General features: G+C 42.3%; 2 protein-coding genes across 2 annotated transcripts in view; one reads left to right on the top strand and one right to left on the bottom strand.

Moving 5' to 3' along the window:
• Nucleotides 1-12108: 12108 nt before the first annotated feature.
• Nucleotides 12109-18092, bottom strand: FBXO48 (F-box protein 48). Its single transcript, XM_017839250.1, is given in 3 exon segments — nt 12109-15483; nt 16863-17410; nt 18041-18092. Coding segments are annotated over 3 exon segments (762 nt in total). The 3' UTR covers nt 12109-15321.
• A 654-nt stretch (nt 18093-18746) lies between these two features.
• Nucleotides 18747-27009, top strand: part of LOC108509709 (aprataxin and PNK-like factor) — a 22641-nt gene continuing 14378 nt past the window's right edge. The window contains 6 exon segments of the mRNA XM_017839253.1: nt 18747-18983; nt 20283-20332; nt 20334-20407; nt 23038-23118; nt 23121-23215; nt 25839-26227. Of these exon segments, the coding sequence (XP_017694742.1) occupies nt 18885-18983; nt 20283-20332; nt 20334-20407; nt 23038-23118; nt 23121-23215; nt 25839-26227 (788 nt within the window). The 5' untranslated portion in view covers nt 18747-18884.

Raw genomic sequence — 27009 nt, 5'->3', positions numbered from 1 at the left:
TATTTGGCCAAATATTGTTCATTTTGACTTGAAGATTTTGGAGGCTAATGATCCTTAAGTTTCCTTTTGAACTGTCTTAAGATTTGGGATTGTTTCCTTTTGGTTTTCTTGAGACAAAGGGGCTTTAGGACCCAGAGGAGCCTTCTTTCGGTTTTCTTCTAGTCCTGCTGAGGAATCTCTGGAACGCTGTAGCTGGAGATAACGTACTGTGGGGTCTCTTTGTTTTGTTTAATTTTACACGCTACTTTGTTCTGTGTTAAAAGTGGTGGTTTGTAATCCCGAACGAGTAACAGAAACTCTACTGTGCTGTTTGAAACTTAAAAAAATTAAGATTTGTCCTTTGTAACTGCATTGTACATGAAATTGCAATAGATACATTTAGGACCTTAAAGAGACACAAAGGAATATGGTTAAATCAAACTTTAAATTCGTATTGTATTAGGTGTGGTGATAATCAGAGCTTGGAAGAGACCAAGGGAGCGAATATTATTGTCAAACAACTGATAGGTATGTAATTTTTCAAGATTCACTCAGCAGAACATACATTTTGTGGTCTACATCGACATCTTGTGGATTTATGTGGTAAAACAATTTGACAGTGTGTAAGCTGTGTATTTCGTGGTCTACAACGACATCTTGTGACCTTAAGTGGTAATGCAACTGGAACATGTAAAGCTTAGAAAATTTTATAGAAATTAACAGGTGTGCAAGCGTATGCGTGAGTGTGTCTGAGACGCAGCATCGCTGTGAAGCGAGTGGGAGTCCCAATCTGTCCGCAAGAGAAGGACGAAGTGAGAGATGAATTAGGGTACGACCCTCTAGTGATTCAGAGTATTTGCAACTGGGAACCATTTTGGGCACACGACCCCTGGGTTAGCTGGCATATCACTGACGCTCAGATGGTTGGACGATCTGGTGAATATCCTGCATTCTATGACATTTATCAGTAATAACCAATACATTGTAAATTGATATACCCTTAAGAATGGAGAGTGGAGTAAGTAAAGAAATATATATTAAAACCACTCTGGGGTGCATTTTGAAACATTGGAAGAAATTAGGCAGAATTCCTGGAGGAAATTTAGGTAAAAGAACACTCCTGACATATTGTCAGGATTTGTGGCCTCTCTATACATTAGATGATAATGAAAAGTGGCCACGAGAAGGAAGCCTTAATTACAATACAATACTATAGCTTATGCTCTTTCTCCACAGAGAACAAAAATGGGAAAAAGTGATGTATGCTGAGATGTTTTTCACCTTGAGAAATAAAACTGAATGGCAGAAAAACTGCGGAATAAATATTCCACCCCAAGATCCTTTTGTCTTAACACTGGAAAAGGATCAGAAAAATCATAAACCAAAAAATCATTGTGATGCTTGCAGTATTGGGCAGCAGTGTCTTAAATTAGGAAAGAAGGATAGTGGTGAAGATAGTGTCTTAGACTTCCAAGAACTACAGTTAGCATTTTTTAGAGAACCAGAGCAGTCTAGAAAAGGACCTAGCAGCCTGCAACAATCAGGAATAGATGACTCAGTGAGTATAGCAGAAAGTGTAGAAGAACCAGAGGAGGAGGTAAGCAGCACACAACCTCGGGCTGGGAGGCAGAAAACCAAAAACAAAGCTAGGACCAAAGCAAAATCTAAAACAGAGACAAGCCACACGGTGGCACCATTACGCCAAGTAATAACACCTGCAGGTACTCAAACCAGAGTAAAAGCTCCCTTTTCTGCAGGTGATATGAATAGTTGGAGAGAAGAAGCCAAAAGATTTAGAGAAGACCCTGAGAAAGTGACTAAAATATTTGATTGATTGCGAAAAACCAGGACATTGACTGGAATAATACAGATCTGATGTTATCAGAACTGACAGGAACAGAAAAAAACTTGTAATCAACGCAGCTAGACAAAACGTAGAAGCACAGATTGCTACAAATGTTTTAAGAGGGAACATAGACAACATTTTCCAATACCAAACCCTAGTTGGAATCCAAATGATCCAGTGCAATACAGGTTGCTAGAACAATATAGAAATCTAATCCTGGTGAGATTAAGAAATACCATAACCAGAGCAGTCAATTGGGCAGCTTTGTACCAAGTGAGACGGGGATGAGATGAAACCCCCACAGCATTTCTAGATGACTTAGAGATGGTATGAGGAAATACCTTAGACCCGGCATCAAAAGAAGATAAACTACTACTAATAGGGTTACTAATGGGACAAAGCAATCTTGATATTAGGAAAAAATTACAGAAAATAGACCATCCTGACAATAAAGACTTAGAGGTGCTAATGAATGACGCTTGGAAAGTATATAACAACAGAGAGAAAAGGGAAGATAGAAAATTAGCAAGGGTAATAGCGGCTGCTATGGCCCAAAACACAAATCCATCAAGACCAGACATAAGAAGTTGGGGCAGAGGCCAAACTACAAGGGGAAGAGGAGGCTTCCCCTCCCAGCAGCCAAGAATAGGACAAAATCAGTGTTCCTATTGCCTACAAATGGGTCGTTGGAAACGAGACTGCCCTAAGCTGGCAAAAAAGAACTCAGATGGGGCTGTCATCGCTCATCAGAATGGAGAATGAGGGAGTTCCCCTGTCAGATCCATTGGTCAGAACTGAGCTAGGGGAAAATGAAAAAGAATTAGATTTTCTAATTGACACTGGAGCTACATTTTTGGTTTTGAATCAAGAACTAGTACCTAAAAGTGATGAATTTGTTCAAGTTGTGGGAGCAACAGGTCAACCAGAAAAAGCTTTCTTTTTGAAACCCCTCAGGTACAAAATTGGAAAACAAATGGGAGTCCACCAGTTCTTATATTTACTTAATTCCCCAAAGCCTTTGCTGGGGAGAGATTTTTGGAAAACCTGGGAGCTGTGATTAAAATTGACAAATGTAAATTTGATTTTCAAGTAAATGAAGAACAACTTATACCGGCCCTGAGTTTGGCCATAAACTGCATAGAACCAGAGCAAAGCAATTAAAAGATCAGTCAAATCTTAGATCAGGTATATCCCTTAGTATGGGCTACCGATATACCTGGCAGATCAAAATAAGCAAATGCTATTCAAATAGAACTACTGCCAGGAGCAAAACCGGTAGCTAGAAAACAGTATCCACTGAGACTAGAAGACAGAAAAGGAATTGAACCTTTAATTGAAAACTTTTTGAAATTGGGACTCTTAATAGATTGTGAATCTGATTTTAGCACCCCAATTCTCCCAGTCAAGAAACCAATGGGACCTACAGACTAGTTCAAGATTTAAGAGCTGTAAATGAAATATCAAAAACAATTTATCCCATAGTGGCCAGTCCCTATACACTTCTGACAACATTAAAAGACAATTTGATTTGATTTACAGTACTAGATTTAAAAGACACATTTTTCTGTCTCCCTTTGGCCCTAGAGAGCCAAAAGATTTTTGTAGTGGAAGAAAGATGCAATTAACCTGGACCATTTTACCTCAGGGGTTTAAAAACTCACCAACTTTGTTTGGTAATCAATTGGCCAAAGAATTAGAGCAATGGGAACAGCTGCCAGGAGATGGTGCTCTTCTGCAGTATGTAGATGACTTACTGATAGCAACAGAAACAGAAGAAGAATGTGTACAGTGGACAATCGCTCTCTTAAACTTCCTGTGTTTAAATGGTTATCGAGTCTCCCAACAGAAAGCACAGCTGATGCAAGAGAAAGTGTTGTACCTGGGATACGAAGTCTCTGGAGGACAGCGGTCTCTAGGAACAGCAAGGAAAGAAGCAATGTGCCAGATGCTCAGACCAGAAACAGTGAGAGACCTACGAGCCTTCTTAGGAATGACAGATTGGTGCCGTTTATGGATATATCAGTACGAGGTACTTGCAAGACCTTTGTACAAACTGCTGAAAACAACCAAAATTAACATAATTTGGCCCCCTGAAGTGGACAAAGCCTTCAAACGACTAAAGCAAGAACTCATGAGGGCTCTGGCGCTAGGTCTGCCTGACATAACAAAGCCCTTTTGTCTGTTCTCACATGAACGTCAAGGGATGGCTTTAGGAATCCTGGTTCAGCAGCTGGGACCATACAAGAGAGCAGTAGCCTACTTCTCCAAACAGCTGGATGAGGTGAGCAAAGGATAGCCCACCTGCCTGAGGGCAGTGGCTGCAGTAGTTGTAAATATAGAAGAGGCCAGAAAACTTACAATGGGGCAGAAAATGACTGTGTTAGTGTCCCATACTGTATCAGCAGTGCTGGGACAAAAGGGTAACCATTGGTTATCACCTTCTCAGTTCCTGAAATACCAGGCAATTCTAGCTGAATCAGATGACTAACATTCAGGTGATTAACATTGTCAATCCTGCTTCATTCCTAGAAGGAAGAATGTCAGCTGAACCGCTTGAGCATGATTGCCTGGAAACCATTGAAGCATTGAGCGACTCCAGTCGCTCAGATCTTAAAGAAGAACCGCTCTAAAATGCAGATGACTGGTTTTCAGATGGCAGCAGTTTCATGAAGCAAGGTGTGAGAATGGCTGGTTATGCAGTTACTACAACAGAAAAGGTAATTGAGTCAAACACTTTACCTGCAGGTACTTCAGCCCAGAAAGCAGAACTCATATCTCTCTCCCGAGCTCTCGAACTGGCAAAAGGGAAGAAAATAAATGTCTGGACAGATTCAAAATAGGCCACGGTGCAATATGGAAAGAACGAGGGTTATTGACCGCCCAAGGAAAAGCTGTAAATCATGCGGAAGAGATTCTCCAACTGTTAGAAGCTGTCCAGCTCCTAACACAGGTGGCTATAATGCACTGTAAAGGACACCTGAAAGGTAACACAGTTCCAGAAATAGGTAATTGGAAAGCTGATGCAGAAGCCAAATTAGCGGCCGCAAGAAGTGGAGAGTTAGCAATAGCAGCATTAGTGCCAGAAAAGCTAGACACAGAGTTCCAACCAGAATACCAAGAAGCAGATCATAAGTGGATACATAAAAATGGATGTAAGCTATTGGACAATGGGTGGGGACAGCTGAAAACAGGACAGCTAGTATTGTCAGGAAAAATGGTATGGCAGTTTGTAAAAACAGAACATGACAAGACTCATTGGGATTTCGATTCACTCTATCAACATCTAAAAACTAGAGTGGTAGGACCAAAATTATTTACTGCAATAAAACAGGTTACATCCTGATGCGAGTGTTGCCTGAAAAATAACCCAAATACTGGGACTAAAATACAACAAGGGGCAATAAACAAAGGAAAATTCCCAGGTGAAGTTTGGCAAATTGATTTCTCCAAATTACCAAGAAAAGGGGGGTACAGATATCTCAGTTTTGACAGATACATTTTCTGGATGGTCTGAAGCTTTCCCGTGCAAAACAAGTAAAGAAAGAGAAGTGATCAAAGTTCTGTTAAATGAAATTATACTGTGTTTGGGATGCCAAGAAGCATCTCTTCAGACAGGGGTTCACATTTTTGTGCAAAAGTAGTACAAGCAGTAAGTAAAGCATTAAAAATCAAATGGCAATTACACACTCCTTACAGGCCCCAAACAAGTGGGCAAGTAGAAAAAATGAACCATCTCATAAAACAACAAATTGCTAAAATATGCCAAGAAAAAAATTTTCAGTGGCATCAGGCTTTACCTATTGCCCTGATCAGATTGAGGGTCAAACCAAGATCAAAAGAAAAATTGAGTCCATTTGAGATTTTATATGGTAGACCCTATGCGATGCAGATTGTAGATAGTTGTCCTAGTTAGGACAGCTGAGATCAGTTCATCATGGTATGGGTATAACCCAAAACTGTGTATTCTATAGCCTTCCATGCCATTACCCAGAAACTGTTGTCAATAGACTATTCACACCCTCCGCCCATAGAGCCTGACTCCTCAGGCTATAAACTAGGTGTTAAGAGGCCTGTGAGATAAGAGGATGCTCTTGTCCTCACACGCTTTATGGAACTCCCTGCTCTGAGGGAAGGATTGACCATTTCTGCCTGAACTGGAGAATATATAAACCTGGAGTGTCAGAACTTTTGCAACCACTCGTGGGATCCAGAGGAAGACTGCAGCTCATCGCTCTCAACCTCAGCTGGACTTCAATCACCGCTTCTGACCAGACTGCAACAGCTCTCCCACCAGCAGGTTTTTCCCCTCTCCCTTTACTTTGGACTCAAGCGGGGCCCAGGGAACACGACTTTGCCCAGGGTACTGGGTTGTACATGTGGGTTTTGTGGGTTAGGACCAATTGTTTGTTTGTGTGATTGTGCTTGCTGTGTTGTTTTAATAAATTGTTATTATGACTTGTGGTCTCTCCTTTGAGTTGAGTTCATTTCCCCTGCTGGTTGACTCTTAAACCAGCACAATCGTGAAGCAGTAGATCAAATAGGCAATCAATATGTGTATGATTATATTATAGCTGTAGGAAAACAATTTGATAAAAATGCTACGGTGGTGTTAGAACACTAACCAAAACAGCCTGACTGTAAAATACATCCATTCAGTCCTGGTGATTGGGTATATATGTTAAGAATCTTTTAGGAGAACCTCTGCAAGAAAAGTGGGAAGGACCATTCCAGGTGTTGCTGACCACCTTCACAGCAGTCCGGGTAAAAGAGCGACCAACCTGAATCCACTACTCCCAAGTCAAAAGAGCTCCAGAAGACGATGAAGAAAACTCTCGAGGAAGCCTGAACCATGGACCTAAGAACGACACTGATTCTTGGACTTTTGATAAGTATAACCTTATCCCAAGCTCCTATCTTGGAGTGGCCATGGTCGAGTGCACAGATTATAGAATCGTTTCCCTGGGTGGGGTACATTCCTCAGCTGATCCAGAGCCTAGGCCAAGCTTAGCCATTTATGTCCTACATAATAACAGACCATATACACAACAAGACTGGAATAAAGCTCAAGACTTGTTAGATATGATAATAGGAAAACTGGAATATAAAATACAAATGGGATGCAAGGGTGTTAATACTTTAACACAAAGGACAAAGCAGGTCAAACTTACAGTAACACCCATGACGAACCAACCTCTTATATTCAGTCAAACAGACAATGTGAATAATAATGTTTGGCTTCAAAGAAAGGGTCCAATTTCTTGCCTATGGGATGAAACTAAAGAAAGTGAACAAATTAAAGCCCAGTGTGAGATAAAGTTATGGTTAGATCAATCAATTTCAGTTCAGTGCTCATGGAAGAGTAAAGAAAGAGGTGCTTCCAAAACATTTTTTAGTAACCTAAAAAGAGTCTTACTACTAAAGCACCTATTGAAAGCACCTATCTGAACCACTTATTGAGGCACCCACAACTCCCTCTCCAAACTGTGAAAGTATACATAACTTGACCTTTGTTGGACCTCATGTGATTAGACAATCCAATGAACAAAAATTATTACTAGATCCTACATATTCTCTAAAAAGAGTACAAATAAATGTCTGAGCAAATATATCCCACATACAGAAAAGTTGCCAGCCCTATATAGAGCAAAGTCTTAAAGGATGGGAGGCTTGGCTGGCAACTAGGTCCTACCTAGGAAAGAAAGAGATATACCCAGGTCGGTTGGCACAGGATTAGGTGTATTAAATACTATAGATCAAGAAGTATTAATTAACAAACTCAGTGCTGTCACTTCTGATTTAGGAAAACTCAACACTGGCAGAAACCCAATTTCTATCTGTCAAATAATTAACATTGATAGCGAATTACACAGCTGAAGATTTTATTAAAATTGCCGACTACTCTGGAAGTATTAGTAAAAAGGTCGCACTTGCAATCCAGTGTATCCAGACTCAACAATGAGTACAATCTATAGCTGCAGGAATACTCAGAGAAGGAACATCAGGGATATTACCCCAGGAGATTAGAGAATTAATAGCAAGAGAAGATTCCACTACTCAGTTTGAAAAAGATCATCAAGCCTGGTGGCACTTAGTAAATTTCACCTACAATTCACAGCATGAACGAATTGAAGCATATGTGCTCACTACTAGTGCAGCACAAGAACAGGCAATATTTCCTGTCCTAACCCTGGGAGCCATACACCAAAATGTCATCATCAGACCCTTAGGTCATAGTGTTTGGGTGAGTTATGATCAAACCAAAGGCAAATGGCAATCGATCAGCACTGAGGCCTGTATTCCCAGGGAATAGTTAGGATACATCTGTGAAAATGCAGTAATAGAAAATGAAGACCTGTGTTTAGATATTGAAGAAAGTACATGTACCTTTGAAATGTTCTCACATGCTAAAGCCCAATCACAAGTATTTTATGTAGGAAATGGATGTGCATGTGTTAGAAATGTTTGTGTTAATATTATCGTAGATAATTGTCATGAGATAACTAATGCTACTAATTTTTGTGTATGTAATTTCACTAAGATTATAGGTTGTGATTTTAATTATATTGCACCAGTAACAACTCAACAATTGATTAGAATAAATTATACTTTATATCATGATATACCTAAATTACAAATAGGCATGAATATCAATCTTTTTAAAGCAATGCTTAGACACCCAGATGTAGAAAAGCTAGTCCAAGAAGTAAACAGAGCATGTTTACAGAGCAAGTAAACCCAATGCATGCTGTGGCAAGTGAAACATGACTCCAAAAATATAAAGTCTATTTTAGCCGATGCAGAATGAATCGGAGCACATCATTGGTGGGACATCCTAGTAGGTTACTCTCCAAGAGCAACGCAAGTGTTTAATTTTTTTTTAATACATCCCATGCTAATCATATTGGGAGGAATGGTCATATTATCTTTCTTGAACACCTACCTGTGGTATAAGTTGAACATCATAGTAAAGAGCACACAAACAATGTGGGCAATGATGTCCACTCACCAAAACACTTTGTCTTTAGAACTTGACGAAAGAATTTGTAAGTCCTGAGAAAAGGGGGGAAATGAAACAGACCAAGGATTTTAGAGACTAAAATCCTTCTCTGTGAAGAGGTTCATAGATACCACTTTGAGGAATACTACATTTAGGTTGTAATGACACAGACAGAAAATGTGTTATGAGATTAATTAAGGGAGAGAAGGTATCAGTCTCTGAGAGGCCTGTTTGTCCTTGGTATGCTCTATCCTAATAAAATATAACAAAAGGTTTAGCCTAGTATTCATAAATTAGATATGATGGACATTTGGTGGGGTTGGAGAGCTGAGTAAAGAGGTTTTTAGTAAGACTTTTGCATGTAGTCTGGAAGAGCTGAAAAGTTCATGAAGATGAGGAACGAGAGAACGACCACCATGAGGCCAAAGAAACCGGAACGACCCCCAAGAATTTACCTAAAAGCATGACTCCGCCTCAGGTTCCACCTGAAGCCTGCCTAATATGAATATTATAACTAGATGATATAATTGTAATGAATATTCATGTCAAATATTGTAATCCCTCACCAAAATTGTATAAATTACCTGACTTTTCACTGAGAACTTCGGAGATAGTTAGTCCAGCGCGTGATGGCTAGACTCCCCAACATTGCTCAAAATAAATACCTTTGCTGCTTAAAGACTCAAAACTGTCTCTGAGCAGTCTTTTTATGCTGTTTTTGGCATCAACTCTAACCCTAACCCTAAACCTAACCCTAAACAAACCACAAGTCCAACCCTAACCCTAATCCTAACTAGCCCAAACCCTAACACTTAACCTAAGCCTAAAACTAACCCTAACCCTCAACCCTAACCCTAACCTTAATTCTAACTGTAAATCCTAATCCTAACCCCAATCCTAACTGTAACCCTAAACCTAAACCTAACCCTAACCCCAATCCTAACCTGAACCCTAATCCTTACCCTAAACCTAACCCTAACCCTAAATCCTAACCCTAACCCTAACCCTTACCCTAAACCTACCACTAACCCTGAATCTAAATCTGACCCTAACCCTAAACCTAAAACTAAATCCTAACCCTACCCTAACCCTAACCCTGAACCTAACCCCAACTATAACCCTAACCCTAACATCAACACTAACCCTAACCCTAACCCTAAACTAACCACAAGTCCAACCCTAACCCTAACCCTTACTAGCCCTAACCCTAACCCTTAACATAACACTAACCCTAACCGTAAACCTAACCCTAACCCTCAACCCTAAACCTAACCCTAACCTTAACTCTAACCGTAAATTCTAATCCTAACCCCAATCCTAACCTGAACACTAATCCTTACCCTAAACCTAACCCTAACCCTAAATCCTAAACCTAACCCTTACCCTAACCCTAAACCCTAACCCTAACCCACAAACCTAAGCCTAAACCTAACCCTAACCCTAACCCTAAACCCAAAACTAAATCCTAACCCTAACTCTAATCCTTACCCTAACCCTAAACGCTAACCTGAACCCTAAACCTAACCCTAACCCTGACCCTAAACCTAACCCTAAATCCTAACCCTAATCCTAACCCTAACCCTAAACCCTAACCCTAATCCTAAACCCTAACCCTAAACCCTAACACTGGACTGCTCTTCCACCCAGGAAAGAAAGCCCTTACCATCCGTCTATCATGTGCAATTGCTGTGCCACTCTTAGCACTACTTGGACAGCAAGAGCTTTCTGTGTGGGTACCTATTTTCTGGGAGGAATCTTCATCCATAGTGAATTTTGTAAGTCGGACAGCCAATTTCTGTGCAGGGCTCCTGCAAGCCAATGACTGCTGTTTCACCCAGCAAACAAAGCCTTTCCTCTTCGCCTCTCATGTACAGTTGGTGCGAGACTCTCGGCACAACATGGACAGCAAGCACTTTCTGTGTGGGCACCTTTTATCTTGGAGGAATCTTCGCCCGTATTGAATTTTGGGAATCAGACGGTCAATTTTTGAGCAGGGTACGTGCTAGAGAAGACGGTTGTTCCACCCAGGAAGAAAACTATTATCCTAACACTAACCTTAACTCTAACCCTAACCTTAACCCTAAATGCTAACCCTAACCACAAGCCTAACCCTAAATCCTAACCCTAACCCTAATCCTAACTCTAACCCTTACCCTCCGTTTCTGCACATGTGCAGTTTGTAGGTCACTCTCAGCTCTACATGAACAGCAAAAGCTTTCTGTGCGGGCACCATTTATCTGGAAGGAATCTTCCTCCCTACTGTATTTTGGGAGTCAGACGGCCAATTTCTGTGCAGGGCTCCTGGAAGCCAATGACTGCCATTCCACCCAGGAAGAAAACCCTTATGCTTATCCTAATCCTAACCCTAACACTTACCGTAACCCTTAATCCTAACCATAACCCTAGACCTAACTCTAACTGCAACCCTAACCCCAAATACTAACCCTAATCCTAAAACTAACCCTAACTGTAAACCCTAACCATAACCCTTACCCTCCGTTTCTCATGTGCAGTTTGTGGGCCACTTTCAGCACTACATGGACAGCAAGAACTTTCTGTGCGGGCAACTTTTGTCTGGGAGGACTCTTTGTCCATACTGAATTTTTGGGAGTTGGACAGCCAATTTCAGTGCAGCGCTCCTGCAAGTGAATGACTGCTGTTCCACCCAGGAAAGAAAGCCCTGACCCTCCGTCTCTCAAGTGCAGTTGGTGGGCCACTCTCAGCACTACATGGACAGCAAGAGCTTTCTGTGCAGGTCCCTTTTGTCTGAGAGGAATCCTCGTCCGTAGTGAACTTCAGCGCGGCGCTCCTGCAAGCGTATGAGTATTGTTCCACTCAGGAAAGAAAGCCCTAACCCTAATTCTAACCCTTCCCCTAACCCTAATCCTAAACCTAATGCTAACCCTAACCCTAACCCTTACCCTCCGTCTTTCATGCTCAGTTTGTGGGCCACTCTTGGCACTACATTGTGGGAAATCAAACAGGTGTTCAGGCTAGAGAGCCAGAGGCAGCTGCCCAGCAAGAGGCCTCAGAGATAACAATGGAATCCATCAGATGGCCTTGGGCAGTCTGTGAGAGTGAGAGAAGAAGCTGCTTACTTCAGCATAAGGATACTTGCAATGAACACCTGTTATCAAAGTTAAAAATGAGAAAGAAAAGACTGCTTAAGTTAACCCCACCTATGAAATATGTATTGATTTATAATTAGTAGTGACAGTGTGTTGTTAGAAAATTTGAATAGTGTGGATAAGTTTGAAAAACGTGTGTAAGAGTATGTTAAATAAGTCCATGCATGCCTCCTTCTCTGTAGTCTAGAAATCCCTGCACTAAGTGTGATAAAAATTCTTTAATGCAAACATTGCAAGCCATTCTGCCATTCTGGCTGAATTCTGCTCCTTTCTGCAGGACAAAGAAGAGAGAAGAATAAAACCTCTATTTTTTAGTGATGCAGTTAGATTGGCTTTATTAATAGTCAACATAGTAAAAGAATAGTTAAAACTGTGTCAGAATAGGTAAAAGGTGTCGGCACTACATGGACAGCAAGGGCTTTCTGTGCGAGCACCTTTTGTCTGGCAGGAATCTTCATCCATAGTGAATTTTGGGAGTCAGACAGCCAATTTCAGCGCAGAGCTCCTGCAAGCGAACGACTGCCATTCCATCCAGCAAAGAAAGCCTTGACCTCCCTCACTCAAGTGCAGTTGGTAGCCACTCTCAACACTACATTGCCAGCAGGAGCATCCTGTGCAGGGCACCTTTTGTCTGGGAGGAATCCTCCTTGAAACTCAATTCTGGGATTTAGACTGGCAATTTTAGGGTAGGGTTCCTGCAAGCAAACAACAGCCCTTTTCCCAAGGAACGAAAGCCTTTTCCCTCCTGTTTTCCTGTACAATGTCTGTGAGACAGTGAGCACTGCTCAAGCAGCAAGACCTTTCTCTCCTTGCACCTTTTGTCTAGGAGGAATCTTCTTCTGTATTCAATTCTGCCAGTCGGAAGGGCAGTTTCAGTGCTGGGTTCCTGCAAGCAAACAACAGCCTTTTTTCCCAGGAAAGGAAGCCCTTACCCTCGTGGTTTCTGGTGCAGTGTCTGGGCCACCTTGGAGATTCCATAACCAGGAAGAGCTTTCTCTCCTGGCCCCTTTCGTTTCAGAGGAATCCTCGATGGTATTCAATTCTGGGACTCAGACTGGCAATTACAGCTCAGGGCTCCTGCAAGCAAATAACAGCCCTTTTCCCAAGGAAAGGGCTTGCCCTCGTGGTTTCTGCTGCAGTTGGTGGGTCAACCTAGGCACTCCAAAAGCAGGAAGTGCTTTCTGTCCTGGCACCTTTGGTCTGGGAGAAATCCTCGATGTTATTCAATTCTGGGAGTGGGACTGGTCATTTTAGGGCAGGGGAAGTACATGCGAACAACATCCCTTTTCACCAGGAATGAAAGCCCTTACCCTCATATTTTCTGGTGCAGCCTTGTCTAATTGCATAGCTCAGTGTTTAATTCCTTGTGTTTAAGGAGGCACAGCCACCTGATCTGAACAGAGGTAGAGGTACAACAGATACTGGGAATTCCTATGCTCATATGAGAATGGGGAGAAGCTACAGCTAAGTGCACAGTGAAGTAACTGTGTTAGGATTTATGCCAAAATAATTATTCTATTTAAAAACTGAGGGGATATCCTGAGGGGATATATATGAGAACTGACAGCTGAGGAGCATGAAAGGAGCAGGCATAGGGGTTAAATATCTGGGAGTTCGAGACTGAAGGCAACAGAAGAGGCTGGGTGAGAAGGGTGAGGGACTAGATCCATTATTATGTACTTTCCCTATCTTATGATTAAAAAAATTGGGTACTTTTGAGGTGGTGAAAATGTACTGCTAGTGTTGTTTTCTATATTAATTCATATGCACTTTTTTCACTTCTAGCGCTCTTAAAGTTGAGGTGATAAATGCTGTGAGCAGGGAGCAAGGCAGCAACTTTGGCGGAAAAACTGATGTGCCTGGGTGTGGGTATTGGTGTGGTTTTTTCTTTTTTAATTTGAGCTAACTAGATATAACTTTAGAGCAGAATAGCTAATAGAGGAAGCAGTGTTTGCAATTCACTGAGCTCTGCATCACACTTATACTTAGCAATGGTTCTTTACTGTGAGCTACACTTCAGTCATGTTCGGTAGCAGGGTGACAGTGGAAGCTTCAGTGAGTTTTGGGTACTGCATCCATTTTGGCTAATGCAGTAACTGTCCCACAAAAACAGCATCAACCCTTTTGGCACTAGAAGGAGATCTTTAAAACCTAGTGCAATGGGTTCCTGCTCCTAGAACTAACGCTTATCTACAAAGAATAGTCTGCACTGCTGTTGATGAGAAAGCTCTGTTAAATACGTTACTCATGATTCAGAAAAGGTACTTATTGGTACTTAGTGCTTATTGACTGAAGACCTGTTCTAATGGGGAACATGCAGGAGGCTGAGGGACGTGGATCAGTTTTGAGGAAATCTGTTGAATGCTCTAAACTAGAGAAAGGATCAGGCAACATTCTGTTCTTGGAAGCATTTTAGAGCTACCTGTTTCACCTGACTGTTATGTTTCTTCCTAAATAGAAGGCAGACTGTTATGTTTCTTCCTTCTTTAAATAGAATAATTATTTTGGCATAGGTGTAGATATGGGCACCTACAACAGCCTGTGAGCCCAGCCACCTGCAATAAAGGGGAGGAAACATACAAGATATTTTCACCAGATAATCCGCAAGGGTTAAATAACCACGTTTCATAACCATGGTAGAAGTCTTCCTACAGAAGATTGGTGACTGAATTTTGCAGGAATACCTTGAGCAACAGAGACCTTCCCAGCATTTTCCACAGTTACTTTAGTGCAAAGAAGGTAGAGAAAGGTGATAGTCAAAGAGAATTGTAATAAATTGAATTTGTGGTCACTTTTATGTTAGATAACGTGACAGGTGCATCCTCTTTTACTAGCAGCAGTTTTGCAAGTTGGTGCCAAAAACTGGGGTGCAAGTTTAGAGATCCTTCTGAGGACTTTGTCCCTTGAGGTGGACACTGGGAATGTTCAGCTGATAGTGAGGTGCCCAGCTTGTCATCTTCTTTTCTTTCCAGTGTCTGTATTTGTCCCTAACCCAGCCTTCCTTTGTGGGTTCTCGTGCTGCTGGTACGATACATTTCAAGTCAAACATACCTTTCTTTTTTTAAATAAAAATAATCTCTTTCAAAAGAAAACGTGCAAATTGAAAATACAATCAACATATTTTTGACAATACAGCAGAGCATTAAATTTATAAATATAAATTACAACTGAACATTTAGTCTTATTTAGAATTTTACATAAAATTAATACAATAAACTGCAAAGAAAAAGACACCTGTAAATTCTTCTGAGAAAATTTCATCATCAGTTCAAAATCAGTTAAAAATCACTCAAAATCAGTTTGACAACTGCCAAACAGTTTGTGTGTCATTGGCAAAAGGTTTTTGAGTTGCAAGAATCAGCACTGGTTTCTTATCTTTCATGTTCTGCTTCCAAGATTTCTCCCCATGTATCAATGTCCATGGGATACATGATTTTCTCTGGTAAGCTGTGTTGCGAAGGAATGTTGCTATATTTCCCTCTCAGCCATTCTTGCTTCACCTTGCTTTTCCGGTACTTTCTCAATAATGTGATCTGGTGGAAAAAAAACATTACTCAGATTTTGGAAATGAAACAATTTAGGCAGCATTCAACACAAGTAAGTTTTGCCTTGGAAGAGTAAGGCTAGAAAAAGAACTTGGAATGTGCCTTTGGATCTCTAGACACTAAGCCCAGGAAGGTGCAGTGCTGCCAAGAAGCTGACCTTGGTCTACTTCCAACTTTTCTGTTCGAAGTTGGGTGGAAAATCAATTCCTGCCTCAAGTCTTTGATGGTCAAGATGAAAAACCTAAACCAGGAACTCATCTTACTCTTTAAAAGAGGCACCTTTCGCTTCCTCTTTCTGGTTAGGTTATCTGTGACATTTAACTCTGGAGGTTGGCTGGATTCTTCTTTTCCATCAACCTTTTATGGCAAGAAAATGCCGACTTGGTGTGTTTGTTGCTTCAATTTCAAATCCCCTCCAGATAAAACAGACAATCAGTGCAGGGAGTTCTGGAAATTGCTGTGCAAGAGTATCAAGATCTGTACACCAAAAGGGTAACCACTACCTCACAGTGCAGCAACTCTACCAAAATGTCAGAGCCCAGAACTGTGGCTTCCTTGGTTTCTTTAGCTGCTGCTTTTCTCTCTTTTCACCCTTCTGCTGCCCCCCTGCTCTTAAACACACCAGCTGAATTGAGGATGGGGGAATTACTTGGCCCAGAGTAACCTGTGGAATCTGTTAACAGATCCTTTCTTGATCTACCTCATCTTCCAGGCTGGATTCAACAGTGAGAGATCATCCAGTGTGTTCTGGAGCTGAACCTGCCCCTAACTCCTCAGACCACCTGTAACTGGGACTATGTTAGGGGAGATTTTCAAAACAGCCTTTAAAAGCTCCTGCTTGTTTCCCTTTCTATACTCCAATTTTTTTTTTCTCTTGGATGCGTGTTGCTGAAAGCATATCGAGGCAGAGCTATCCAGGATGATTTTCCAGGAAGCCATTCCTAACCAGCACACCTATTCCTACGAAATACAACCAGAGAGCACACATTGCCTAGTCAGCATTATGTTATCTGCTCCCTCCCAGCCCTGTCTGCATGGGCTTTGTCCCATGTTAGGGCTTTGCTGGGACGAGGGTCAGCGCTGAGGCTGTGCAAGGGTGAGGATTAACCAGGATATGACGGGTGTGGACCTGGGCAAGAAAAAGGACAGCCTGGGCAGGAAAAAGCCTAGCCTGAGCAGGAAAAAGAACAGCCTTGCCTTCCTTCTCAGTCCATTTTACCAGCCTTCCGGCTACGGAGCCAGCCGCATTGTCACCACACCGCTGCCCCCATCACCCTGGGATGGGGCGAGACGCGCCGATGTCATTTCCTTCCACATTCTCACCGCCCAACCTGGAAGCCTCGCTGTGTCCCCAAGGTGGGATTTACCTTCCAGGTATAGTCCTTCCCGCGGTCGCAGTCGATCTCGCGCCGGCAGACGGCCCCCACGGCCAGGCAGTGGTGCCCGTTGGCCTCGATGACGCAGTACCAGCCCTTGCACGCCGAAGACGCGTGGCACAGGCTCTCCACGTCCAGGCCGCCGAAAATCCGGGAGCTCACCTAGGGAGGGAGGGCGGATACGAAGTCCCTCTGTCCACCTCCTCCTCCTCCTGATCCTGCTCCTGCAGCGTTGTCTCGGCCGCCGGCGCTCTCCGCGTCCATACCCGCGGCCCCGGGGCGGGGCGGCGTCACCGCGGCCGCTGTCGCGGTGTGTTGGGGCGGCCGTGGGTGGCAGCACCCGGGGCTGGATGTCCATTTGCCATGTCCCTGCCGTCCGTGTGGGAAGGGTATTGCCTCACTTGTTTTGGGGCCAATCTCCGCAGCTTCGGGCCTGCGGAGGCGGTGCCTCACCTCGTCACGAGGCGGCCCCCGCGTCGTCAGAAGGCGGCGGTTCCTGCCGGGATCGGGGTCGGTGTCGCCCGCATCCCCGTTTCGGCCTCGCGGAGCCGTGGGCCCGAGGTAGCGACACCCCCTCGCAGGGCCGGGATGGGTCGTGTCCGCAGGGGTTTAGAGGGGCAGCACCGTGTCCGGGCTCGGGGCACCGCCGGGTCCGTGGCGAGGGGAGCTCGGGACCAGCGGAGAGCAGCGAGGATGGCTGGGGGAATGGGGCGTCTCTCTTAAGGTGAAAGGATGAAGCAGCTGGGGCTGCTCAGCCTCGTGAAGAGATGGCTGAGAGGGGACCTCATTAATGTGTATAAATATTTTCTGGGGGGTGCCAAGAGGATGGAGCCAGGCTCTGCTCGGTGGTGCACAGTAATAGTACAAGACGCAAGGGGCAGAAACTGATGCACAGGAAGTTCCAGCTGAAAGTGAGGAAGAACTCACGGTGTGAGTTTTTCTTTACTGTGTGAGTGGAATAGGTTGCCCAGAGAGGTCGTGGAGTCTCCCTCACTGGAGATATTGCAGAACTGTCTGGATGCAATCCTGTGCCATGGGATGGCACATCATCTGGGATGACACTGCTTGAGCAGGGGGGTTGGACCAGATGACCCACTGTGGTCCCTTCTATCCTAACCCATTTGGTGATTATGTGAGCCCCTGGAGAACCAAAACCTCCCAAACAGCACCTGGAGGGGCCTTTTTGGGCAGAGCCTGGCCTCTCTTCTCTTGGCCCCTCATGCTTCTCTTCATGAGGCAATGAAGAGAAAGTTCAACTGGTCATCATATGCCTTCCCTGGAGTGTAGAGAGCTGCAGAACAGGTGGTAGTGACTCCCCAGTGTGGCTGTGCAGGGAATACAGCAGCAATTAGACTTGTTTTTCCTTAATGCTTTGTGCCAGTGAATTGAGTAGGGAAGGGCAAAGTCTTGAAGGGAAAACAATTGCAGTTTGGGTGATTTTCACAGCTTAAAAGCATTTTGGATGTGGTGGCTCTGAATGGGGCTTTTGAAACCAGCATCTGAGTAGCTGGTGGCACCTGAGAGCTGCCTCTAGTGAGAACTTGCCAGAAGATGCTGGATTAATTGAGCACCTGACCCTGAAAACCATATCTTAAAATCATTGTCTGACATTTAGTGTAGAACCAGATTTTGCAGAGTTGCGCAGATTTACAGTGAATCAAATTCTGAGCTGTAATTTCAGCTTTCTCCAAGTTTTGTCATGGCAGTGACCAGTGTAAATTCTGTACTTAAACCCAAAACACCACAGCAATGATTAGAGTCTTTTGTTCAAAATACTTCAGGTGTGAGGTGAAAGAAAGGCATGTTTATTTCCTCTGTAAGTTGGTGTAATAGGATGTTGATGTTCAGTTTCAAAGTATTTATTAGTGACAAACATACAGACCAACTTTTGTGTTTGAGACAAAAGTGCATGTTTATATTTGTGATGTGTGAGTAGCTAAAATACATTTTGCTTTGTCAGAAAAAACTGAGGAGGCTGATGCAGAAGAAGCACCAACTGTTCACGCTGTTGAGATGTCCTGTATAACACTGTTAATGGAACCAGCACGTTCCAGCTCTGAGGTACAAGGAGTTACAAAAATGAGAAATAATGATGCTGCCTCTAGACATTTGGTGGGTGCTTAATTTTTTAATGAAATTCATTATTTGTGTGTGTTGAAAATTACAAAGGTGTTGTGCTTTCTATACTTCTTTTTTTTCCTCAAGAAGTAAATTACTGCAGACAAAGCTGAGTACTCAAAATTTGTTGCTTTATTGGTTGGGACTGTGTGCTGTGCAAGTACATAAATGTGTTACAGGAGCGTTTTGGACTCAGTGCTAGAGCTGAGTACTACAGAACAAAGTCCAGTTCTGGTCTCTGGTCCATATCAGTAACTGCCCCTGAGTACCTGTGAAGGCCTGGGGGAATGAATGACTGTTCCAACCAGCCCAAAAGCCTCTGAAAGAGGAGAGAGGAGAGCCTGGAATTGGACTGTGGGTGTCTTGGGCTGGCTGTAAATAATATCTTTTTGTAGTGTCCTGGCAGCCTGTTTCATTTGGATTGTCAGCTGGGATGGAGCTGTGTTGTCAAGATCCATACAAATACATGGATAAACAATTCCCTGTTTTTTCCCTGGCTGTCCAGTAAAGTAGAGTTTTCAAAGTAAGCATCTTTTGCCTTTTTTTTAAACACTGCCAAGTCCGGTGACTTTCAGACAGTCTGATAAATAGTGTGGGGAGCAGGTGGGATTTTTCTTAAACATCTTCTTTTGTGTATCCAGCGCTAAAGCGACATATTGGTCAATACTGGGGTACAGTAAGTAACAACTGCACACAACAAATGAAGTGTCAGCCTTTGCTGTAGCTGAGATCCTTGGGGTGAACACTCACCTGTCAGTAAGTGGAGATTCAAAGTGATAGTGCTGCTTTCAGTAAATAATGAATGCGACTTTGGTGTATTTACATTGTTTTTGCAGACAGGATTTAGAGTCTGGTTACTTTCTGGAGAAAGGAACTGTAGGAATGCAAGTAGCATTCCTACAATTCTTAGCAAGACTTTTCTGTTTGTGGGTTTTTTGTTTGGTTTGTTTGGGGTTTTTTGGACAAAGAGGCATTTGTTAAACCTGCTCTTTCTCTTATGTCTGTGTGTGGAAACTCTAGAGCAAGGTGCTGGTGAAGCTCTTCTATGAAACTTTCAGTTTGTAGCCTTTTAGATATTTATTCCAAACGTCTAAGGAGAGAGGGTTTGTTCTACTGCATGAAGGTTTCTAGAGATTTTGTTTTTCTGAGTGAGTAAGAACTATAAAACAAAAAGTAAGTGGTCACCCAGGCTGCAACTGTGTAGAAACTGTGATCTGGTTTCCTTCCCTTTTTGTAACTGGATTAAGGTACTAACCAGTACCTTTTAAATATTAAAGGTAAATATTGTTTCAGGTTCCTCTTTCTGATGATAATGAAAGCGAACAGTCAAAATTTATTCAAAGAGAGAGTGCTTCCATCTTGGATGCTGGAGGGAGATCTCCTGGTGCAGAGGGTGTCTGAGCCTGTAATGACAGCAGGTAGATTCGCAGTGTGGTACAATTGCATTCCAATATGCATTTCTGTGCTTTGATGTAAATTTCTTCCATTACAATGGTGGTGGTTGAAAGTGTTGATTTGTTACTTCTTTTTCCATTGTTCCTGCAGGACAGCTGATGCAGGGCAGCTCTTGTCTCCTTTGTCATCAGTCCTATGAGTGCGATAGAGCTCTTTCTCATCAGTTGATTTTCTTTCTGTTCTTTTTTTTTTAATGCCAGATAATAAACTCCCTTTGGACATCTGAGCATTGGATATTCTGTAGCCCTTTCCTATAAAGTTGTCTATTTCATGTGTAAATTCTAGGTAATTTCTGTACCTTTAATTCTAATCCTTCTCCACACTTAAGTCGTGATGTTTTGCCCTTTCAAATTTAATTCTAGTTTCACAGATTTTTAGGTTTTTTTGGGTGGTGCTGAGTGTTAGTTTTTTAACTGTGAGTGAATGAAACTTGATCATTTAGTCCAAAGTTACTTGCTTGGAGGAGCCGTTGTTCACAGTGTAATACTTTCGTACCAACATGAGGCTAAAATAGTGTTGCATTCCTTCCTGTTCTTCCAGGAAAGGAAATTACTGAACTGCTGCTGCTGTGTTCAGTCACTGTCAGCAGGACGCACAAGGGCGCTGGATTGGCACAACCTCAAGGAAATTTTATAGTATGTCCAACTTTGGTTCTGGGAGCTTCTTACTTAAGCTGCCATTAGACAGACTTACTGCACGGCATTTATTCCCCTGATGACTTTAATTGGTAAAAGCGGAGGACCAAAAAAGTGAGAGAAAAGGAGGAAAATGACTTGGCAAAGCTCCCCTGACATTTCTGTCCTTCTCTGTGCTGAAGGTAGCACGCCCCACCCACCTTGCTTGTCCTTCTGTGGAGAGGTATGAGATGATTTGGGTGTGAGCAGCTGAGTTTCCTTTGTCAATCAGTCCAAAGCTATGAACTGTGGGTGGTGAGTGTGTGTCCACTCCTCTGTGTGCAGCAGCTCTACTTTAGTGTCTTTCTTTCCAGCTGCTGTTTCTGCTGGGATGCTGTGATGGATTTGGTTCTTGATGCCCAAACAGCCCAACTGGAGTATTTCATGCAGCATCTGACCAATGATTTCTTCTCTCCTTAGTAATTACAGGTGTCTGTGTGCATTGACCTGGGCAACTGTGGCTTTAAACACCTCAGTCATGTTCCATCCACACCTCTGCCTGTTCCTTTCCTCAAAAGCTAGTTTTGAGAAAATTATAAGAAGCAAAAGAAAATTTATGTTTTGGTGGTTTTTTTCTTTTTTCCCCTTTCCAAATCGAGACTGTTCCCCACTGGCTTATTCCTTCAGATGTAGAAATTGCATGTACCAGAGGACTTCAGCTGGTTATGTTGAGTCCTCTACTGGTATGATTGTTTTCTTATATTTGTGGTTTTGTTTTGTATTTTTTGGGGAGTGGAGTTTGTTTATTTGGTTTTTTTCTGTACAAGCACTATAACATTTGTTATATGTGTGAATATAATGTTTGTTACAAAGATTGTCTGCTGTGATTGTGCTGGTATTGAGATTTGGAGCTGTGTGGGTTAGAGGTATCTGAAGGCCTGACCTTGAGGGAGCTGGGGTGACATGCAAACTGTGTTGGAGCTGTTAAAAAAGTTATTGCATGAGGTCTTTCCAGCTTAGAATGGGATGTTTTAATAAAACAGCCAATCTCTTCTGCAAATCAAAAATATTTTCTTAAAGCTGTGAAGTGGTTTGCATCTTTTTAAGGTGATATGGGATGAGAATATAGAAAGGTAAAGAGGAAATCGAAAAAGCTACCCTTTTATGCCTTTCTGTCTTTTAGCTAGAAAGGTGGCACTGATCTGTGGGTTTGAAATCAGACATTAAAATTTGGGAAAATTCCTTGCTTCATACACATCACTCTGGCACATTTTTTTGAAGGAAGAGAGTTTTTGGAGTCTTTTAAAATGGCATCAAGTATCTTCCTTCTGAATGTGTTTTGCAGCAGATGAAGCTATAGCAAAACCAGGAGGGTGGCCCTGGGTCTCTCCCAGCTGTATATCCAGAAAATACTGCTTCAGTATAGAGATCTTGAAGTTTCCTGAGATGTGAACTTTTTCAGAGAGACAGAACTTTATTTCACTGTCTTTTTCTGTGTTGGTTATTGGCTGATGAAATGATCAGCCACGATGTGGTTGCCCATGGAAATGGGCACACTCTGATTTTGCTGTGCCCTAATTAATGTCTGCCTGTATAAACAGGTGGTCTGAAGGGACAGTTACACCAAAGGTCTGTGGTAAGCCATCCTTACACCTTGGAGGTGTAAAGTGAGTTATTGTCACTCACACTGATACATTCGCTCCAGAATATCCTTTGCCACGTATTTATTGTTTTCCTCCAAATTCCCCCTTAAGTGTCTGTTTCAAAAAGTATGTTCTCAAACATACTTTTTACTCCTATAAGCAGTAAGTGTAAAATGTGTTGTTGAAACAGCACAGGCACAACTGCTGTTGTGTCTCATGACATTTGCCCTATGTTCTGCTTTGATGTAGCTGTAGATTTCCAATGTGGTCAGGATTTCACTGAAAAAATTGCATTCTGAAAGTACCCCCTTTTTTTTTTTTTTTTTTTTTTTTTAGGTCACAGAAAGAAAAAAGGCCGTAGAAGGAGAGAAAGTGACATGGAGTAATTGAAATCAGAAGTAAATGTGCAACAGAAAAATGATTAGCTTCTGGAGAAACTATAGAGGATTTTGAAGATGAAGAGCAAGATCACGGGAAAAGGAGTTACCTTTCCATCCCTATTCCTTCATCTCAGGTAACTTTTTGGCTTGGGGAAGAACCATGGTATTGCAAAAAAAAATTGAGAATGTAGTTGGCAATATCATGTTGAAGGCTGGGTCTACAACATAACTTTGTGTTCTGCTTGTGGTTTGTTGTTTTGAAATACCAGTCCGTTGGGCAGCTCTGTAGCAAGGATCGTGGAAATCTTCAGTGACTTGGTTTTCTGCATTTCCTCCTTGGAATCTGGGAATCACACTGGAAATGTTCCACAGAAATACTAGACTTTGAGCTTTGCAGCAAGAGGCAGGAAGACATGGGCCAAAGCACAGGTCCTAGGAGTGGCTTGCTGTGTGCGGTTTCTTTTTCTGAGAATCGTGAGGGGATAGGTGATGGTGTGACACTGGGCTTTGCCCAAGCTATTGCCATTCTAGTAGGTGAAGTTTTATGGTCGGATAATGATGGTGTGGGGCTCAGCAGCTGCTGTGTGTTTCAAAGGAAGGGTAGCATGGAGTGTGCTTATGCCACTGTCTCAAAATCTTTGAGTCAAAAAAAAGGAAAGGGAAAAAAAAAAGTAACCTGAAATCCCAAACAATTTGTGGCAATGAGTGAACACACGCTGCAGTCCAGCTGGTCACTGTCTGTGTGACCTCACAGCAGTTTACAGGCAGCCAAATCCTTACTGACAGCAACTTGCAAGTGAGGAAAAGAGAAGGATCATTGCCAAAGAAAAACAAAGCATATGCTGGTGAGAGCAGTCTGAGGCTCTGACTTGTATCCTCTAAGTGAACAGCCTGGGGAGGTGTTTTTAATGTCTAGCATTAGAATTGCATGTTCCAGGATCTGATAAAACACTTAAGGCAGTATTATTGGTATGATTTTGACACTGAAAAAGATTTTGTTGTTTTAATTAAATCTTAAAGTTAATTGAAATGAACTGCTCATGGAGAGCAAACCCTTCAGAGTAGTTTTGGTGTAACAGTGGTTAACCTGGAAAAGTGTTCCAAGTGGTGAGCTTTGCTGTTCATTAGATGCATTAATAACAGCTGCTGTGCTATTTTCTCTTTGTCAGATGACTACATAATTTCATAAATCATTCAGTCTCAAGTGCAGTGTAAGAAATTGCCTTCGTAACTTTGCAGGAGAATTAATGGGTTAGGGCAGGCGAAATTAATAGTCATAAAGAGCTCTGAAAGACAGTAATTTTGATGTCAAAGCCCAAATCGTGGTCCTGCTGTTGCATTTAAGGCGATTGAGAAAATGTTCTGTAGGGAAAAAAGCAAAAATAACCTGAATTGTTGTAAGCAGCAGCAGCCACCAGAGAGCGCTGAGGGCCCGTCCATGTTAACCCAGTGCTGGAGGGCAGGCGGCTTTTTTTTCCCTGGATCGTAGCCTGGTGTGTAGCTGATCCTAATGAGTGAGTTTAGTCTCGTTAAGTACAATACAGGCAATGAATGTAGAAGAGAGTCACAAGTGGGAGCAGGAAATTAGGGTAATTTGTGCCTCCCTTTGCAAAGGAAGGCTGATTTCTTAAGCTGCAATTGTTTGCTGAGCCTTATTTTGGGGGTTGTCTTTGAGTTACTAACTGTGCTGCTGTCAGGATCATCTGATATTAATGCTGACTTTGCCCTTAATCACGTTGCTACTCAAGAGTAATTGTCTCTGGTTTTGGATAAAATTTTATGAGGCTTGCATTGAAAGGAACAAAATCAAACAGGAAACCACTGGCTGCTTTTCAAGCTCTGCCAAACACATCTGTGTAAACTAAGTATAAATTTACTGGAGGGGAAACTTGGATAATAACCTGCAGAGAGCAGGGACCTTGGAATAGTTCTGTGATGTATCACAGTAGTTCAACCTTCAATGTAGATATGCTTCCAGGTAATGTCTCAGTTGTCAGGACAGTGTTCTTGTCTTGGTTTTATGTCTTGTATTCTTTTTCTAAACAACACATCTCTCACTTTAAATGTACATTTGTTCCAAAATTTAAAATGTAGTATGTGTCAAAGCTGAACTCTTTGTCTGATGGTATCTATGACAGACAGTTTTATGATTTAGTCATGATCTGAACCATTTCAGATGTATCAGGGTGGGTTTAAGCTCAAGGTGTGTATCATGAATTCCCATATATCTTCATATATAGATAAATATATATATATTCCATATATCTTAGTACTTAGCACATTAAAATTGATTCAACTATAGGAGTGTCCATTCTTATAGAGTCTGCTGTATCTTCATCTATATAATGCCCATTAATTTTTTCAAGAGGAGTACTTTTGATTGGAGGTTAATTTAAATTAAAGTCCTTGGACTGTTCACAAACTGAGGTGGTGAGAGAGGAGCTTGTGCTATGAGGGAACTGAGGCCAAGAATGGGAGCTTTAGGATAAGTTTTCTTTAAAGTGTGTTGTGTGTTGTTTTCTTAACTCCAGCCTTTCATTCAGCAGCTCTATTTAGAAGTGAACTTTGAGCTTGGAAAGTGGATTAAAAGATTTTAAAGGCTGGACTAGATGATCTTTCGAGATCCTTTCCAACCTGGACTGTTCTATGGTTCTCTGATTTTGAAAGCAGGAATGACGAGGCACAGTTTGACTTTTAAAGCTTTGAATTCTGGAGTGTAAATTTTCAGGTCCTTCAAAATGTAACCTTGTTCCACAGAATACATCTGGATTTCTTCTTGAGAATACCACAAGAGATATGGAAGGAAATGGCAAGACTGGAACAAAAAACACCGGAAGTTCTCTGGAAAAAAATGATAGGCAGCTGCATAGCAAATGTTCTAAAAGAGTAGGTCAGACCTCTAGTAAAGACAATAGAACTGAGGAAACAGAAAACAAAGAGCAGAGTACTGGTTCTACAAGCCAACAAGCTCACTGGGGCAAGACTTCCCAATATTGTGGTGCCCAGGAAGGGATTCTTGAGCCTGATGCAAGTATGGATTGCGAGACTGAGATTTCAGATTCAACCAGAAGTGCAGATGCTTCAGAAAGCTCCAAAAATATCCAGCATAAGAGGACACCTTGCATGTATGGAAGTGCCTGTTACAGGTAAAGCAAAATTAAAAGTACCTTGGGCTAGCTTGCTATTTAGAAGTAATATATTAGCTATGGAAGAGAAAATAGTAAAGTCATTACAAGTATTAATTTGAAAAAAGATATTTTGGTGAACAGGGGACTGATGAGAAACAAATGGCAGAACAATAATTTTAGAAGGGTAAAAGGAGGAGCCAAGATATCTTGCTAACTGCTAATATAGCCCAAACAAGGGTTGAAGTACTCAGCAACTGAAAGGTGAAGTGTTGTAGGAAGTAAGAGACAAAGGTCCATTTTAAAAAGAAATAAAAGACCTGTGTGTACAGTACCAGGAACCAGCAGGAAGAAGAGATGTAAAAGGTTGAAATGCCCAACTGTGGTGGGGGAAAAACAGAAGCTATAAAATGGTAAATCCCCAGGGGGTTGTGACCCTTGAGGTTTGAGCCAATGAGTGCTTCTGCAAAATATAAACATATCACACTTAGACCGGAAAAGAAAGTAGTTGTAGTTGTTGTTGGAGAGGTGGCCATGTTGTGAAAGCCACGAGCTGAGGGGCAGGAGCCCCCTTGGGGGGCTCTAGCCCCAAACCCAGCCCCAGCTGGGGGGCTACAGGGACTTGGAACAGTGTTAAACTGGGCCAGGTTCTGTAGCTGAGAGCTGAAGGAGTTTTCTCCACCGTGAGCAGCAGAAGCGGTGGCAAAAACAACACTGGCCAGAGAAAGTGGCAGAGAGCCAAGAGATAAGATCTGAAGAAGCAGCAAACGAGCATGCAGCTGAGCAAGAGGACACAGAGTTGT

This window comes from Lepidothrix coronata, unplaced genomic scaffold (assembly GCF_001604755.1).
Source record: "Lepidothrix coronata isolate B3197 unplaced genomic scaffold, Lepidothrix_coronata-1.0 Scaffold392, whole genome shotgun sequence".
NCBI classification, from domain to species: Eukaryota; Metazoa; Chordata; class Aves; order Passeriformes; family Pipridae; genus Lepidothrix; species Lepidothrix coronata.
This window is presented reverse-complemented; position numbering and strand designations above follow the sequence as displayed.